Genomic DNA, 15,731 nt, shown 5'->3' with positions numbered 1-15,731 from the left:
ATGCTCACTTTCATCAAGGGCTTTATCTAACTTTGTGTGGAAAAGTTGCACAAGTGACATTGCAACTTCCATTTGAACGTTGCTTTCCACCAGTGCTAGAACTGCCACTGTTTTATGTTGCATTCACCCCAACTCTCCTCTTTCCTAGTTACGAACAAAACTCTCCTCTCATGAGATCCAGCAGTTCGCAAGGCTTTTGCATGAATATCGCAACGAGGCATCCATACATGAGTTCTGTGTTAGCCTGCGACAGCTCTATGGGGATAGCAGAAAATTCCTTCTACTAGGTGAGTTTCTCCGTGGAATTTGGTGAACTTGTCATCCTGACAAGATGCTGCTGCTGCCTGCATATCCCATTGGTTTAAGGCCAGTGGTGTGCAGGGTGCTGTACAAAACATGGAAGAGAGAACCGTCCTTTGAGATTGCTTTCTTCTTTGTAGACCGGAAGCAGACTGGGGACTGAGATGTGGGTACTGGGATACAGTAAGGAGGAGGCAACTAGCAGTATAGGAGCAGATAGGTCAAAGTTCTAAATTATACTCGAGGAGGGTTGCAGAAGAGGAAAGGGAATCATACAGCTGAACAAAAAGGTGGGAGACTTCAGCTCATAGGGAGCAGGCTGGCATAAAATATAGTATCAGCACAATAACACTAGGGTCTAATGGGTTGAGTTGATGCAGAGCTTCCTGGGAGCCAGTGTGGGGACGTGCGGGCAGAGATGGTAGGACAGGAGGCTCAAATCTGAGGACTGGGCAATAGGAAGCAACAGTACACCATCTTCCAAATCCCAGGAAGTACTAGTTCCCCTCTGCTCAGTACTGGTTAGGCCTCATCTGGAGTACTGTGTCCAGTTCTGGGCACCACATTTTAAGAAGGATGCAGACAAACTGGGGAGGGTTCAGAGGAGGGTAACAAAGATGACCAGGGGCCTGGAAACAAAGCCCTATGAAGAGAGACTGAAAGAACTGGGCATGTTTAGCCTCAAGAAGAGAAGACCGAGGGAAGATAGGATAGTGCTCTTCAAGGCCTTGAAAAGTGATAACAGAGAAGAAGGCCAGGATCTCTTCTCGATCATCCCAGAATGCAGGACACGGAAGAATGGGCTCAAGTTAGGGGAAGCCAGATTCTGGCTAAACATCAGGAAAAACTTCCTGACTATTAGAGCAATACGACAATGGAACCAATGACCTAAGGAGGTGGTGGGCTCTCCCACACTAGAGGTGTTCAAGACAAGGCTGGACAGCCATCTGTCAGGGATGCTCTGACTTGGATTCCTGCATTGAGCAGGGGGTTGGACTCGATGGCCTTGTAGGCCCCTTCCGGCCCTACTGTTCTGTGATTCTATGATTTAGTAAAAGTACTGCGACCTCTTTGGAAATTGTTACTATAGTTCAGTGCTACATGAACAAACCTCAGGATTGTGCTCCCCTCTTGTCCAGTACAGAGGTTAGTAATCAGCTAACCACCATTTGTTTTATCCAAACCAGGATAAACTATAGTTAGTTTTAACTATGGCTTGTTGAAACAAGCCAAGATCAGAAACTGTGGTTTCTGATCTTTGCTTGTATGGTTGAACCATATTTAAAATTAACCACTGGTTGGACAAAACAAGAAACTGGCTAGTTGAAAATGGCAGCAGATGCTTGAGAGCTCCTTGCAGCCCTTGCTGCTTCACCCTAAATCACAGCTAGGTGCTATGTGAATGAGCCAAGCCCCTCCCCCCCCCCCCCCGGAGTGTGCTCTCCCCACTCCTCTGGCACAGCCATGAGGTAGAGATTGGAAGTATTGTGCACATAACACTAAACTATGGTTTAGCATTATGCCAGAAACAGGCCAATGTGTGTCCCAAAGGCATGCAAGGTTTACTGTATTTCTGCAATTTTTCACGTTGCAAACAGATGGAAGCAAAGGAGAAACTGGATTTACTCTGGTCTGTATGCATACACTGAGGCTACAAGTTAACTCCCTATGTGCAGGACATCCTAAGATCTTCTTCCCATGGTGTGTAGGTTACTGAGCACTAATGTCTGAACATCTGTGTGGCGTCTGTTCTTTTTTAATGCTTTGGAATTACATCTTGATGCGATAGAAAATGAAATAAGCTATTAGCTAGAGCAGGAGTCCCCAGCGTTTTTGGACCTCTGGGAATATTTGGGAATTTGAGAAACTGCTGTGGGAACCACCACAAAATGGCTCCCATGGAGGGTGTGGGTAGTCACATAATGGTTGCCATGGGGACTGGCTAGTCAAGAGATCATAGGGGGAGAGAAAAAGCAAGGCTGGGAAGAAGGGGGAAATGTCAAATGTTGCTTCCTGATCTCCCAATATTTTTCTGTCAACACAGACCTTTCACCTTTGCGCTCGGGCGCTCTGTCTCCACTCCCAGCCCCTAGACTTGCTTTTTCTCTCCCCCAATCCCTTTCCTTGCTATTTCTCTCCCTTCCCCGTCCCTACCTGCCTTCTTTCTCTCCCTTCCTAGCCCCTAGCCTCACCCTTTCTCTCCCGCTCACCCCCTTTATCTTGCCCTTTCTCTCCCTTCCCAGCCTCGCTTGCTCGCTCTCTTCTACCCCTTTGCCTTGCTTTCTCTTCCTGCCCGCTGAACAGCTGATCAGTGGCAGGTTCAGGAACAGGAAGAAGAACCTGGTATCCCAAGAGCTTTCCCTTTTTTATTAAAATTTGTTTTGAAGGGAGCCAGGAGCGAAGAGCAGTGCAGGCACCATTGAGGTGCCTAGGAGCACCGCACTGGGAACCTCTGAGCTAGAGTCCTGCAATTTTTAGTCATGAAGTGTTCTGAAATCCTTGAAAATACGGGCAGCCAAAAAAACCACAAACCCCTCCTTAATACAAGATCACTAATTAAGACAAACATGGAAATGCTAGTAAAATAAAATCCGTTTCATAGCACAGTAGGATATGGATCCTCCCTCCGCCCCCCCTCCCTATTAAACTCTTTTCCCATGGCTCCCTCTAGTGGCTCAGTGAAACAGCCCTCTTGAGGCAACTTTGTGGGGAGGAAAGACACACTCACTCCTTAAGCCACCCTTTCCCAACCTGGTGCCCTCCAGATTTGTTGGGGCGGGGGGAGGACAGGTTGACAAGGCTGATAAAATGGTCGCCCAAGGCTGATGCGACTCCTGTGTGCTCCTCTTCCCTGGCTGCTCCGCTGAATGAAAAGACCCCCCTGCTTGCAGGTGCCCTTAACACACAGAGGTTCCCCCCTCCAGACACTGAGCATTGGTCACGGGGGATTGTAGCCCCTCCCTTATCTCCCAGCTTGGTTCCCGTTTTGAGGTTCGCTCTTTAGGTGTCTGGTGGCAGCTTCCCCCAGCGATTTCGCACGTTTGGCTTATGAGAACTGGTGCTCCCCCTTTCCGTGGGTCGTCTCCCCTTCCCTTGGCCTAGAGTTCTCTTGCTGCCGGCTTCCAGTCTGTTTCAGACCTGGGGGGCCTGATAAGATAGAGGGAAGGGGAGCCTTCATGCCGACCTCTTATAACCTCAGAACGCCACAAGTCAGCTTCTCAAGGGGCTCCGCTCGAGGTTCAGGAACAGCTTCTGCTCCCCTGAGGCAAGCTAAGCGAGCAACCACTCCCTAGCAGTGCAGGCCTCCTCAATTCCAGCCATGCCATTTTCCACAGACCTGAAGTCCAAGGCAGGAAATGTGAATCTTGGGTCACATCTGCAAGACAGGCCAGCATTGATTGGAGCAGATTAAAGATGGCAACTAATGTGAAATGCAGGTCCGTGCATTGCGTGTGTGAACTTGCAGTTTTCATGGGTCTAGAAAAAGGGAGATGAGAGGCTATTTTCCTCCTAGGGAGCGCTCCCAAGACTTTCTTTAAAGGTGTCAGGATGTTTGAGGCTGGCCCTGACAGAACACTTAAATCAGGAGTGGGGAACCTCTTTCACCCCAAGGGCCAAATCCCGTTTCAGAGGAGCTCTCGGAGACCGCATCCCAGTGGTGGGCACAGGGCTGGAGGCGAAGGGGCGGGGCCAAACGGCTGCATATTTTAGCCTAATGCTCATACTGCCAGTAACTAAACCTTAGAGGTGTTTCAGCTTTTCAGAAGGGGGAAATGGCGCAAAAGCCGGGAAGCCCCACATGGTTGGTGGCTGTGGGGAAAGGAAGTGGGGCCAGGGGAAGCGGGTGTGGCCATCTGGGGAGCCCCAGGGGGCTGGATTTGGCCTGTAGGCCCGAAGTTCCCCACCCCTGGATTAAACGGCATTGTGCTTTCTTCTCCGTCTTTTCTTGTCCTCCATCTCCTTTTTCCTCCCTCCCCCTGAAGGCCTTAGACCGTTCATCCCTGAGAAGGACAGCCAATACTTCGAGAATTTCCTAGAAACCATTGGCGTGAAGGACGGGCGGGGCATCATTACTGACAGTTTTGGGCGGTACCGGCGGACGGTGAGCACCACCTCCAACTCCACAACCAACGGCAACGGAGCTGCAGGGAGCTCGGACGACCAGTCCGTGCCCTCGGAAGGAGACGAATGGGACCGGATGATCTCAGACATAAGCAACGACATCGAAGCGCTTGGCTGCAGCATGGACCATGATTCTTCCTGAAGGGGCAGCAGGAGAGCAAAGAGGCAGCTCTCCCCTCCCAGTGGGTCCTCTCACTTGTGCTTTCACCCTCCCTGGAGAGCAGCAACGTTTTTGTTCTAGGTGAAGCAGAAGGGGTGAATTCCCGCAAGCTTCCCCATTCCCCGCCTGTTCCGGTGGCTGTATTTTGGTACCTATCTTGTGCTCACAGCCAATGGTCTCTTCTGTGAAGGAGCAGGAGTGAGCAAGCCACGAAAGAGGAACTGGACCGGGCTTGAAAGGAGCGTGCCTAGCCACCTCGCCAGCGGGCCGCCAGCTTTCTTGCCAGGGGCTGAATTGCCGGAGAAGCCATGAATCCAAGAGGAGGGAGCCTGGGTCTTGCTGAGGACTGCCAACCCACACAAAGACCCCACGAACCGGTTTACGCTTTTGCACATGACATTTCGAACCTTTTTTTAAAGTGAACATTATTGCAATGTGAATAACTTAATATTCCAAGTGTTTGTCATAACATTTCTGATTCAGATCAGAAGGTGGCCTTGCTTGTGAAGCAAGGACCAGCCATTTGTAGCAGCCTGGTTGAAATGCAGTTGCCTCCTCGGCATTGGTGCCTGCTGCTGGGTTGCATTGGCCAAGCTCAGCTTGGATGCGATTGCTTCGGTTGAGAGGTGCTGGCAGTCTCCTGCAACGCTGCCCAGCTCACCTCTAGCGAAGCCCTCCGTGGGGTTGTCTGTCCATGTCTGAGCAAACGCTCCCGGAGTGGCCAGCTTCTGACAGTTTCCAAGCACAGCTAGTGGGCGACAGCATTTCCCTATCCCAAGGACGTGTGTGTGTGTGTGTTTTCTTTGTGGTGCGTGACTTCCTACAGAGTTCGGCGGTGCTACCATCCCTACCTGGCTGAGCGAGTCTGAAGGTTGTGTGCGGAGGGTCCTGGTGGGATGGGTTTTCTGGGCGCTGGGCAGTCTTGTCTGGGTAAAGAACAGCTGGCACAGCCTCTGCAGCTGGCCTGGACCCTGGGCTGGACATCGGGTGTCTGGTGCCAGGCTGCAGGCAACGGAAGGATTTGGGTTTCCTCCAGTTTACGGTGACAGTTACTTGGGCATTTGAGGTCCACCAGAGTTCTTGTAGGGATTGAATCAATTGCTTTTCAAGCTGAGAGCTGATGGCAAGCTAAAGGGTGGATAGACTTTTGATTTGGGATTTGTTTTTGTTTTTAAAGGAATGAGGAGTGGAAGAAATATATACATAATGTATATTCGTTGTATATATTATACATATAAAATGCACAGTTATTTTTGTATATGTATTTCATGCCACAAGATTGCTGCTGGCTACTATAAACTGACCTGTACGCTATTTTAGCTCGTTGAGTGGGGATACTGTGTGCACATGTGTTTTTTCACAACGGCAATGACCATTCCGAATGGCATATTTTTTACTGATGAGTTGCAAGTGAAGAGCTGGCCAGCTGCAGGGAAGACCAGCTGCCCTTTCTGCCAGAGGAGATTTTCTTGGAGAGTTCTGTAGCTGTCAGCTACGCTACGGGTGACGCACACATCTGCCCTCATCCCTTGCGCTCGCCATACTAGGCTATGGCAACGTAGCACGATGGGATGGCTCTTGTTGGGAGAGAACCGTGAGCATGCCAATCTAGACACTTTACACGTGGAATCCTATGTGCAGTTTTGGTCACCACACATAAAAAGGGGATATTGTAGAGTTGAAAAAAGTGTAGAAAAGGACAACTAAAATGATCAAGGGGCTGGAGCAACTCCCCTATGTGGAAAGGTTACACCTGGGACTATTTAGCTTAGAGAAAAGGTGAATAACAGGAGACATGGTAGAGCTATACAAAATTGTGTATGGTGTGGAGAAAGTGGATAGGGTGACTTTTTCCTCCTCCTCTCATGATCCTAGAACCCAAAGGGATCATCCCATGAAGCTGATTGGTGAGAAATTCAGGACAGATAAAAAAGACTTCTCCCCACAGCATGTAGTTAAATGATGGCATTCACTACCACAAGATGTCGAGATGGCCACCAATTCAGATGGCTTTAAAAAGGGGTTAGACAAATTCATGGACGATGAGGCTATCAGTGGCTACTAGTCCTGACGGCTATATGCTCCCTCCATTATCAAGAGGCAGTATGTCTGTGTACACCAGTTGCTGGGGAACATGGGTGGCAGGGTGCTGTAACGTTCATGTCCTACTTGTGGGTCACCCACAAGCAGCAGGTTGTCTGTTGTGTGCACAGAATGCTGGACTAGACGGACTTTTGGACTGATCCAGCATGGCTGCTGGTACGTTCTACCTGTGTTTTTTTGCTTTGTGCATAATGTTCAGCGTGGCATCTTGGCCTGGGCCGCGCTTGATATGGACCGTGGGCAGAGCTTTGGGGGAACTCTCCTGCTGAACATTTCATAGGCCAAGGGTCCTTTTGTGTGTGTGTATCTATAATTTAGCTTAGAGCAAAGTACTTGTATTGCCAGCAGAATATCTCCCCTGCTTTTTGTTTGCCCAGAATAACAATTGTCAAAAACCTGGATGGAGATATAAGTAGTGGGGTGGGGGTCCTGGAGAAACAACTTGGGTGTATAGGAAATATGCCGTACTTGTCCCTGTGGATATTCATGGGGTGTATCTGCACTATCGGCCTCCCCTCAAAGGATTCTAGAAACTGTAGTTTGGGGGTGCTGAGAATTATTAGCTCCAGTTGCACTGGATGCTACAAATTCTAAATTTCCATGTGACTGGGCTTTCATTTTCTCAGGCGGCCAGAAAGAGGGCTGTAATCATGCTCTTTGTTTATGGTGGGAAACCTGAGAATGTGGGACTGTTTTCTGTGATGTTATTAATTTCTATACCGCCCAGCAGCTGAAGCTCTCTTACAAAGAGAAGGGCTGGGAAGAGCAGTTTTGGGTGAGCTTACCGGAGATGGAAGCACCACTCATGGGAGCTTTTTCTCTTCATTTGGTGCCCACCCCTCTTCTGTGCTGTGACTCCAAATTTAAGATCAGTGTGGTGTGGGTGGGGGGTATATGGAACTAAAATATTCCATACTGTGTACCATTCTAGCATGCAAAATTGCTTCCTAATCCTTCATATTCACACGTGCAGTTGCACTCCAGGGCTTTAGATGTTCCTAGAGAATAATATTTAGCTTTTCTGGTAAGCCCTTTGAAATACATTGGAGTCGGCAATGAGGGTTTCTGTTGGGTCAGGGCAGGCATGTGGGGACAGACAGAAGAGAAGGGCCTGACAGTGCAATCCTGTCAGACAGTGCGATCCTATATATCTTACTCAAGAATAAGTCTCCCTGTCTTCAGTGTGGCTTACTCCTGGGTAAGGATTACAGCTATCAGGACGTGCCACCAAGTGGGGTTGGTAGTGAGAATGACCCTTTGTGAGAACCTACCTTACATGGTTCAATACCTTGCAGTTTCTAAGTGCTATATAAATACATTTTGCTGCTTGAGGGGGAATAGACAGAGTAACCTGCACAAGGCTAGGGATTTGAACTCGAGCCTGAGTCTAGATCTTTGGCTACACTGGGTGGTCCACATATGTGCGTACATTCTCTTGAGAGCTCCTTGCGTGATGACACACACCTGAAGAGGGTGGAACTTGAATAACGTGGGACAAGATGTAATTCATGACTGGTGTTACTGAGTGGGGAATGGCACCAAGTGATGGACCTGTGGGTGTGACCCTGCTCTGCAAATTAGTAATGCAGGATTGGCTTAATTCCTTCTGCAGAATTTGAATCTTCTGCGTGTTTTTAGGTGCAGAATTTTGACTTTGTGTTCTCTTCTGCCTGGCCCTCTCTCTTCTGTATTACTGGCTGCCTTTGGGAGAAGCTCTTGGGGGAGAGGGGGCCAAAAAACAAAAAATAACATATTGTAACTTAAAGCAATTGTTGCAAGTAACTCAGCCATAGGAGAGACATTTCAATCTTTTAGAATGGGCGGGGAGGAGACTGGGAAACCACCAAGCCGTTGGCAACCAGGCAATGGGGGTGTAGCCACCTAGGGAACCCTGGAGGGATGGACTGGGACCCCAAGAAGGCTTGATTTGATCCGTAGCCCTGAGGTTCAACACTCCTGCATTATACTCTCCTAGACTTCCAAGCCTTGGAGATTTATAGCCGTTTTCCAGGGCAAAGTCACAACTAATTTGTATTTGGGCAATCATAACAAGAACCTGAGTACGACTTCTGGATCCAGCCCTCCTCTACCCTTACAACTGCACTTGAAAGTGAAATGTGTGTTCTTGCTGTGATGAAGCACACTGGATTGTCCTTTGGAGACATGTGCAATCCTTACGGTGTTTGCAGCAGCGTAAACAGGAAATTTCTTATCTGCTGTAAGAATGTGGGGCTGGAGATGAACAAGGACCCCCTCTAGCCCAAAAAACTTTGCCCCTCTGGCTTTCTTGTTGTCAAGATCAACACTGTCTGCAGGGTGGTTGCTGGCTGCAGGGGGGCGGAATTCTGACAACGCCAGCCGTGTGTCTCCTTAGAACGGTGTCTCCTTTGGGGGCGCCCAGTGCAGTGCCCATGGGCGTCTCCAGTGGCACCTGCACAGCAATTCACTCCCAGCCCCCTTAAAAAATGTAATGAAAAAATTGAAAAACATTTGGGTGCCAGGTTCTCCTGCCTGTTCCTGAACCTGCCACGGATCAGCTGCTCAGCGGGCAGGAAGAGAAAGCAGGGCAAAGGGGTAGATGGGAGGGAAAGAGTGAGGCTAGGGGCTAGGAAGGGAGAGAAAGAAGACGGCTTGGGCCGGAGAATGGGGAAATAGGAAAGGGGATGGCGGGGGGGAGAGAGAGAGAGAGCCCACGAAGGGGAAAGGTCTGTTCGGATAGAAGAAGATTGGGCAGGCCAGGAAGCAACCCTTTCCATTTTCCCCTTGCTTCCTCCCAGCCTTGCTATTTCTCTCACCTCACCCACCTCCTGACTACTCAGGCCCCCAACGGCAGGCTCTATGGGACTACCCACATCCTCCATGGGAGGCATTTTGTGGTGGTGCCCACAGCAGTTTCTCAAATTCCCAAATGTGCCTGCAGGCCCAAAAAGGTTGGGAGCCCCTGGTGAGCAGGGGGTCCGCGCTGGGCGCAATCTAACCAAGGCTTGGACCCCCTCGAATTTCATCAGTTGCAGTGAAAGAGAGCGAAGTACACGCTTGCCTTTACAGGGCGGCCTTCCCGCAGCTGCTGGCCTCTAGATGTGTTGGGCTACACCTCCCATAATCCCCCAGCCAGGTTTTGGGAGGAGTTGCCCAACACCTCTGGAGGGCACCAGGTTGGGGGAGGCCGCGGTCGGGCCTGGAAGCGCTCCACTGCTTCCTCGTGGCCACAGTATAAAAGGCTGTTCAGGCTGCAGCGTCAGCGGGTGCTGGGAGTGTGTGATGCCCTCCCTGCTCAGGTGCAATATTCACCCCCTCCCAAACTGAGCCGTTGGTCACCCAGTGTGCCCATTTGAATTCCTTTCGAACCCCACTCTGGAGGGAAGAGCAGCCTATACCAGCCTTCCTAGGGCTGGCAGCCTCCGGATGTGTTGGACTGTAACCCCCATCATTTCCGGCCAGCATGGCGTGCTTCCTGGAATGATGGGAGTTGCAGCCCAACACATCTGGAGAGCATCCAGTTGGGGAAGGCTGCTCTAGTCCTAAATGAGGCAGTTGCTTTTCACACATCCTTAACTTTCTAGTCCTCATGGTGTTACAAGGTGGAACTTCTGTTGCTGATGATGCCAGCTTTTCCTTGGCACCATGTAGATCACCTTCCCCACACCCACATTTTGAGCAAGCAGATGGCGCATTTCTGTAAATTATTCATTTCCATTAACTTCAGGCACATGACCTGGCTTTTCTTGCTAAATTAGCAGAAGAAACAGTCCAGGTCTGCTTTGACTTTTCTTAGACCCCCCCCCCCCTTCCACCCCACTGCTCAAAGATCTGATTCAAATTTGCTAATTCTAGATTGTCCTGGTGGGATCTGATTATGTTCTGTTGCCGTTTGTCCTTGCTTGAGCAGGCAAGTTCATTCTCTCTCTCTCTCTCTCGCGCACACACACTCACACACACACTCAAGATGTGTTAATATTTTGCGAGTGGAGCATTTGTTTCAGGCAAATGCGTCTCTTCAGCAGAAGTCCGCTTCAGTCTCCTCCTTTCCGTCTTCGTGGAGGTGCTCTTTTGGAAGCGTGCAGCAGGAATAGCAACAGAGCATTGCTCCTGTTCTCACCTCTGGTTTGCAGCCTGAGCTTCTTAAATTACAATGCGCCTTGAACTCTGCCTAGGCAAGAGTCCCCATAGAGCTACATAAGGGGTCAATTGGAGCTGGGTCCGTCCCTGCCTGTAATCCTACGTTACCCTGATCAATACGGAATTGGCTTCCTTCTTTGTGTGTCTTCATCTGCGCCAGCAGCCCTCCATAGTCCAAGAAATGTCCTTGTCCCCACGCACTCCCCAAAACAATAGCGTGGATCCCCATGTGAGCTCCTTTTCCTTCTGCCTTTCCCCTAAGGCAGGGCTGTTGAACCTCTTTCGGCCTGAGGGCTGCATTCCATTTCGGAGAAGCTCTTGGCCTACGGGCCAGCAGCAGAAGTCAGCAGAAATGCTCCAAGCCACAAATTCTAGAAATGCCCCACGTGCTGCCATATTTGTACTTAAAGCTCTTACTGCCAGTATCCGAACCTTGGTGGAGGCATTCCCACGTTTCAGAATGGAGGGAAAACAGCACAGATGCTGGAAACCACCAAACCATGGGGGGAAGGGGTGGGGTCAGGAGAACGCCGTGGGCTGGGCCCCCCGGCCTGAGGCGTGGTGCCCCCCCATCTTGGCGCATAAGCTTCCACAGCCTGGGGCCTACTGAAATCCATCAGTCCCGAAGGTGCCCAGACGCTCTTTTGCTTGTTGCTAGTCTCCCCATTTCGTGGCCCCAGCGTAACACAGAGCAGGCAGAAGCCAGGGCCCAGTCGCGAGCTGCGCTGGGCGGTTGCAGCAGATGCACAACTGCCGTCAGCTCCTTGAGAAAACGGGAGGGAGGAGAGGGACTATGGTCAAGAAGCCGCAGCAGCAATGGCAGCTGGTGGCTCTGATGGCAGCGGGGCGGTCTGTCTGCTCCGGGTTTCAGCCAGAACTCTAAAGGAGCTCTCCAAGGTGCGGAAGCACCATGGAGAGCTCCTTTAGAGTTCTGGCTGAAACCCGGAGCAGATGCACTGCCCCGCTGCCATCAGAGCCACCAGCCTCCACGGCACAGCAGATTCAGGTACCACGAGGCACATCTGGACAAGGTTTAAAAAGATGTGCCGGAAGGACAGAGATCGAGGATGGGAAAGGCGATGGCACTCAGCCTACTTAGGGGCGCTGGGCCTGGAAAGGCCCCAACAGAATGCAACGCTGGCAATGGCTGGACTTCAGCCCTTACGGCACTCGTGCTGCCTGCACAGTGGGAAGCAAGTTGTTGGTCCTCATCTAAGTTTGCCTCCCCTCCCACCCCCCGACACACGCACCCCTGGAGCGGCAGCTTGGACAAAGGCCTGCACCCTCCAGCTTTTTGAATCGCACAAAGTGCAGGGATTCTCTAGCTAAGCAGCGGGCTGCTCGCAGCAAAAGCTGAACCCCCGTTCTCCAGGAAGCGGGGGGGCAGAAAGTGGCTCTGGGGATGGAAGAGAGAGAGAGAGAGCACAAGTGAGCAATACGACAATGGAACCCATGACCTCGGGAGGTGCTGGGCTCTCCCACACTGGAGGCGTTCAAGACGAGGCTGGACAGCCATCTGTCAGGGATGCTCTGACTTGGATTCCTGCATTGAGCAGGGGGTTGGACTCGATGGCCTTGTAGGCCCCTTCCGGCCCTACTATTCTGTGATTCTATGGCCGAGGAGGTGGCCGGGGGCTTTCCAAGTGACGTGTCCAGACCAAGTTGGAGAGGGGAGAGCGTCTCGGCTCATAACTGGAACTCGTGAGGTGCCTCACGGCGCACTGAGCAAGCCTTCACCCAGCTTTCCACACCCTGGTGCCCCCCAGATGTTTTGGATGACAGCGCGGGCTCGTGCCTGGCCATTGGCCCTGCTGGCTGGGGCTCATGGGAGTTGAAGTCCGAGACAGCTGGAGGGCGCCACGTTGAGGCCGGCTGCTCTAGTGTCTGTTGCCACACGGCGCCAGAGTCCAGCTTGCACCGCTTCGATCGATCGCTGCTTTGGGCCTCTGTTGTCGAAGCGTGACAGAGCGGGATGCGCGACTCGGGGGCCTCTCCCGCCCAGCAGTCTGTTCACACAGGGCCAGCCAGCTACCTGGGGCATGAGCGCACTCAGCCGAGGCTGGTGGCTCTGATGTCAGTGGGGTGGTGAATCTGCTCCCGGTTTCAGTCAGAACCCGCCAGAACTCTAAAGGAGCTCTCCCAGGGGCGGAGCAGGCCCATTGAACTGAAATGGGAAGCCCCTTGGAGAGCTCCTTTAGAGGTCTGACTGGCTCCGACTGAAGCCTGGGAGCAGATCACCGCCCCACCAGGCCCCGCTCAGTGCAACAGCACCCTCTTGCCCATGTTCCCCAGCAGCTGGTGTGCATGGGCTCCCTGCCTCTGATATTGGAGGCAGCGCATAGCCATCTGGACGAGTAGCCACTGACAGCCTTCCCCTTCACGCAATGGTCCAACCCCCTTTAAAGCCCTCCAAATTGGGGGCCATCACATCTTCCGCCAGTGAACGTGCGAACAGGAGCCCATTTCTCTGCCCGGGCAGTTCTGGCCGCACCGCCCTCCGCAGGGGCTCCGCACAAGTTCGTAGCCCCGCGAACGGCCCAGAGGGCCTCTTGGCAACGGGCGCCGCGCTCGCCTCGCCCTTCGTGCGAAGCTGGGCCGGGCGGCCCTCCGCGTCCCACGGCTTCCTCCAGCCCCTTCCGAAATGCGGCTGTCCACTTTTCTTTGCACGCTGCGAGAGAGGCCTCATTTCTTTCCGGGCAGAGCAAGCCTGCCGTCATCCCGATTTCAGAGCTACGGCCACTGCCCAGGGCCTGCTAGCTTACAATGGGCAGGGGGAGGTAGGGGTGGCTTTCCCTGAGCGCCCCCCCCCGCCCGCCCGCCTGCCTGCCTGCCTGCCTCTGCTGTTTTCCTTTTGTGCCCTTCTCAGTGTGGGCAATGGGAGGGAATTGGCTAGCCCAGCTCCGGGGCTGGTGTCACTGAGGGCACTGAGGATCTTGGGGGGCCACCGCTTCCACTGACATCACTGCCCCCGAACGTCTCCGCCCAGCAGGCGCCGGCCACGTCCTTGCTCTGCTGCTGGCGGGGCGGCACTCACACTGCACCCAGTTCGCAGGCGGCGGACTGGCAGAGCTGTGCCTCGCTGGGTACAGCGTAGCTGCCGCTGCGGGCCGGTCTGTAGCCCTCGCGAGCGGCTTCTTGAATGGAAGTGCGCCGTTCCTAGCCCTCATGGTCAAACCTCCCCCCAGCCTGATGCCTCCAGAGATTTTGGAGTACAACTCCCAGAATCCCTGCCCATTGCCCATGCTAGCTGGGGCTGATGGGAGTTGATGGTTGGGACGTCCCCATCCCGAGGTTTAAACTACAAAAGTATAGGCAGTCTTCCAATAAGCACGGGGGCGGGGGGGGCTGTTCTGTGGCAAGCGGGCAGCGCTCCCTTGAGTCCAGCCCAACTCCCCAGCAGGCACGGCCTGAAGGCGCATGAGGTGGCTGCCTCGCTGAAGCTAAGCAGGTCTGGCTCTGGTCAGTGCTCGGAGGGAGACCACCGGAGTTTCACCATGGACGAAAGGGAGGAAAGAAATGTAATAAATACAATAAACAAACAAACAGTTGCATTGAGCTAAACCCTCAGCCCAAAACAATGATTTCGAAAAAAGCCCTCTTTTTAGTCTCACAAAAAGTGGGCATGTCTTAAAGACGCAAACCTCTCGGCCTGCCTTGCCCATCCCGGTGCCCTCTAGATACGATTTGGACAACAAGGCCCATGATTCCCAGCAGGGGTTGCAGACCAAGGCATGCAGTTGGGGCGGCCTGGGTCAGGGCTAAATGAGGAGGCCATCAGGCCAGGTGGTCCCACCCGGAACGGCATGGCAAGCAGATGGCGCCCGAGTCATTGGTCGCTCTAGTGCCTACAGCAGGAATGCTATTGGTAGGGCCTGTCCTGGCATTGTCTACAACGAGGGGCAGCGTCTGTGGACGCACTGGAACGTGCCAAGACCCCACATGGGCCTGCGAGCCCCAAAAAGTGGTCTCCTCTGGTCTATGCTAACCAGCAGCATCTGTCCCGGGTTCCAGACATGCAGCTGCACCAGCCTGGAAATGCCGGCGACTGAAGCTGGGATGCACCGCAGGGATACTACCACTGAACCTTCTGCATGCAAAGCAGGGATGCTACCCCTGCGTTGCTGCCTTTCCCCCTACAGGGACCAGACCAGGCAATCACACACAACACCTGCTGAACTTTGTCTACACAGATACAGGGTGGGCCGGACCAACTGCGCGCCTAGGCCAGGAGGAGGGAATCTGTGCTGCTCCAGCTGGTCCACTGCAGCTCCCATCATCCCTGACCATGCTGGCCGAGGTTGATGGGAAGTGGACTAGAACTGGGGTGGGGAACCGGTGTCCCTTCAGCTATTGCTGCAACCATCTGTTTGTACTAGCTAGCTAGATGTGTCGAGGAAGCCTGCAAGCAGGCAAAGGGGATGACTTCTCCCCTCTCCTGTTAGTCTGCACACTTGGTAGGTAGAGGTATACTGCCTCTGACAAGGGAGGTTCCATTTAGCTCTCCAGACCAAGCCCTTTTCAGGCCTCTCCCCATCGAGGCATTTATCCAGCCCTTGTAAGAACCTTCCCCACACCTTGTGCATCAAATCCCATGTATTTATTATACACTGTGGGACTAAATCTGAGCCGCTTTTAAATAAGGATAACCATCAGTGGACCGGCTTATTTGCATAGGAGAGCCTTCCCTGGCCTGGCACCAGGGAAGTACAGATTTTGTCAAAACCATCACGACTGTGTTTAGGGGATTGTTGGGCACCTTTCATTCCGTCATCCACTCACTGACAGAATCAGATTGTTTTTTCCAGAATTTCATGTTCAAACTCTCCCTTGTGGGTAAATCAAGTGCTTAATCCCCAGCCAAGTTACATCTCAAAAAGCAATTCGCACACTACGGATCCCACAGAAATGGAGGCTCTGAAGGCTACAT

The 15,731-nt window shown here is 52.5% G+C and overlaps 1 protein-coding gene across 10 annotated transcripts in view; it reads left to right on the top strand.

Annotated features, from left to right (window-relative positions):
- CCM2 (CCM2 scaffold protein) overlaps positions 1-7,084 on the top strand; it is a 49,102-nt gene extending 42,018 nt beyond the window's left edge. For 4 of the 10 annotated variants that reach the window (XM_084859584.1, XM_084859579.1, XM_084859583.1 and 1 more), the window contains 2 exons: positions 149-287; positions 4,284-5,916. In XM_084859584.1, coding sequence (XP_084715710.1) covers positions 149-287; positions 4,284-4,564 — 420 coding nt within the window. In that variant the 3' untranslated portion in view covers positions 4,565-5,916. Of the gene's footprint in view, positions 1-148; positions 288-1,898; positions 2,088-3,635; positions 3,738-4,283 lie in introns of those variants that run through there. The other 6 variants (XM_084859588.1, XM_084859589.1, XM_084859586.1 and 3 more) reach the window with 6 other exon arrangements.
- Positions 7,085-15,731: the final 8,647 nt, after the last annotated feature.

This window comes from Heloderma suspectum, chromosome 5 (genome assembly GCF_057233095.1).
Source record: "Heloderma suspectum isolate Gila_16-S chromosome 5, 16-S_ref, whole genome shotgun sequence".
NCBI classification, from domain to species: Eukaryota; Metazoa; Chordata; class Lepidosauria; order Squamata; family Helodermatidae; genus Heloderma; species Heloderma suspectum.
This window is presented reverse-complemented; position numbering and strand designations above follow the sequence as displayed.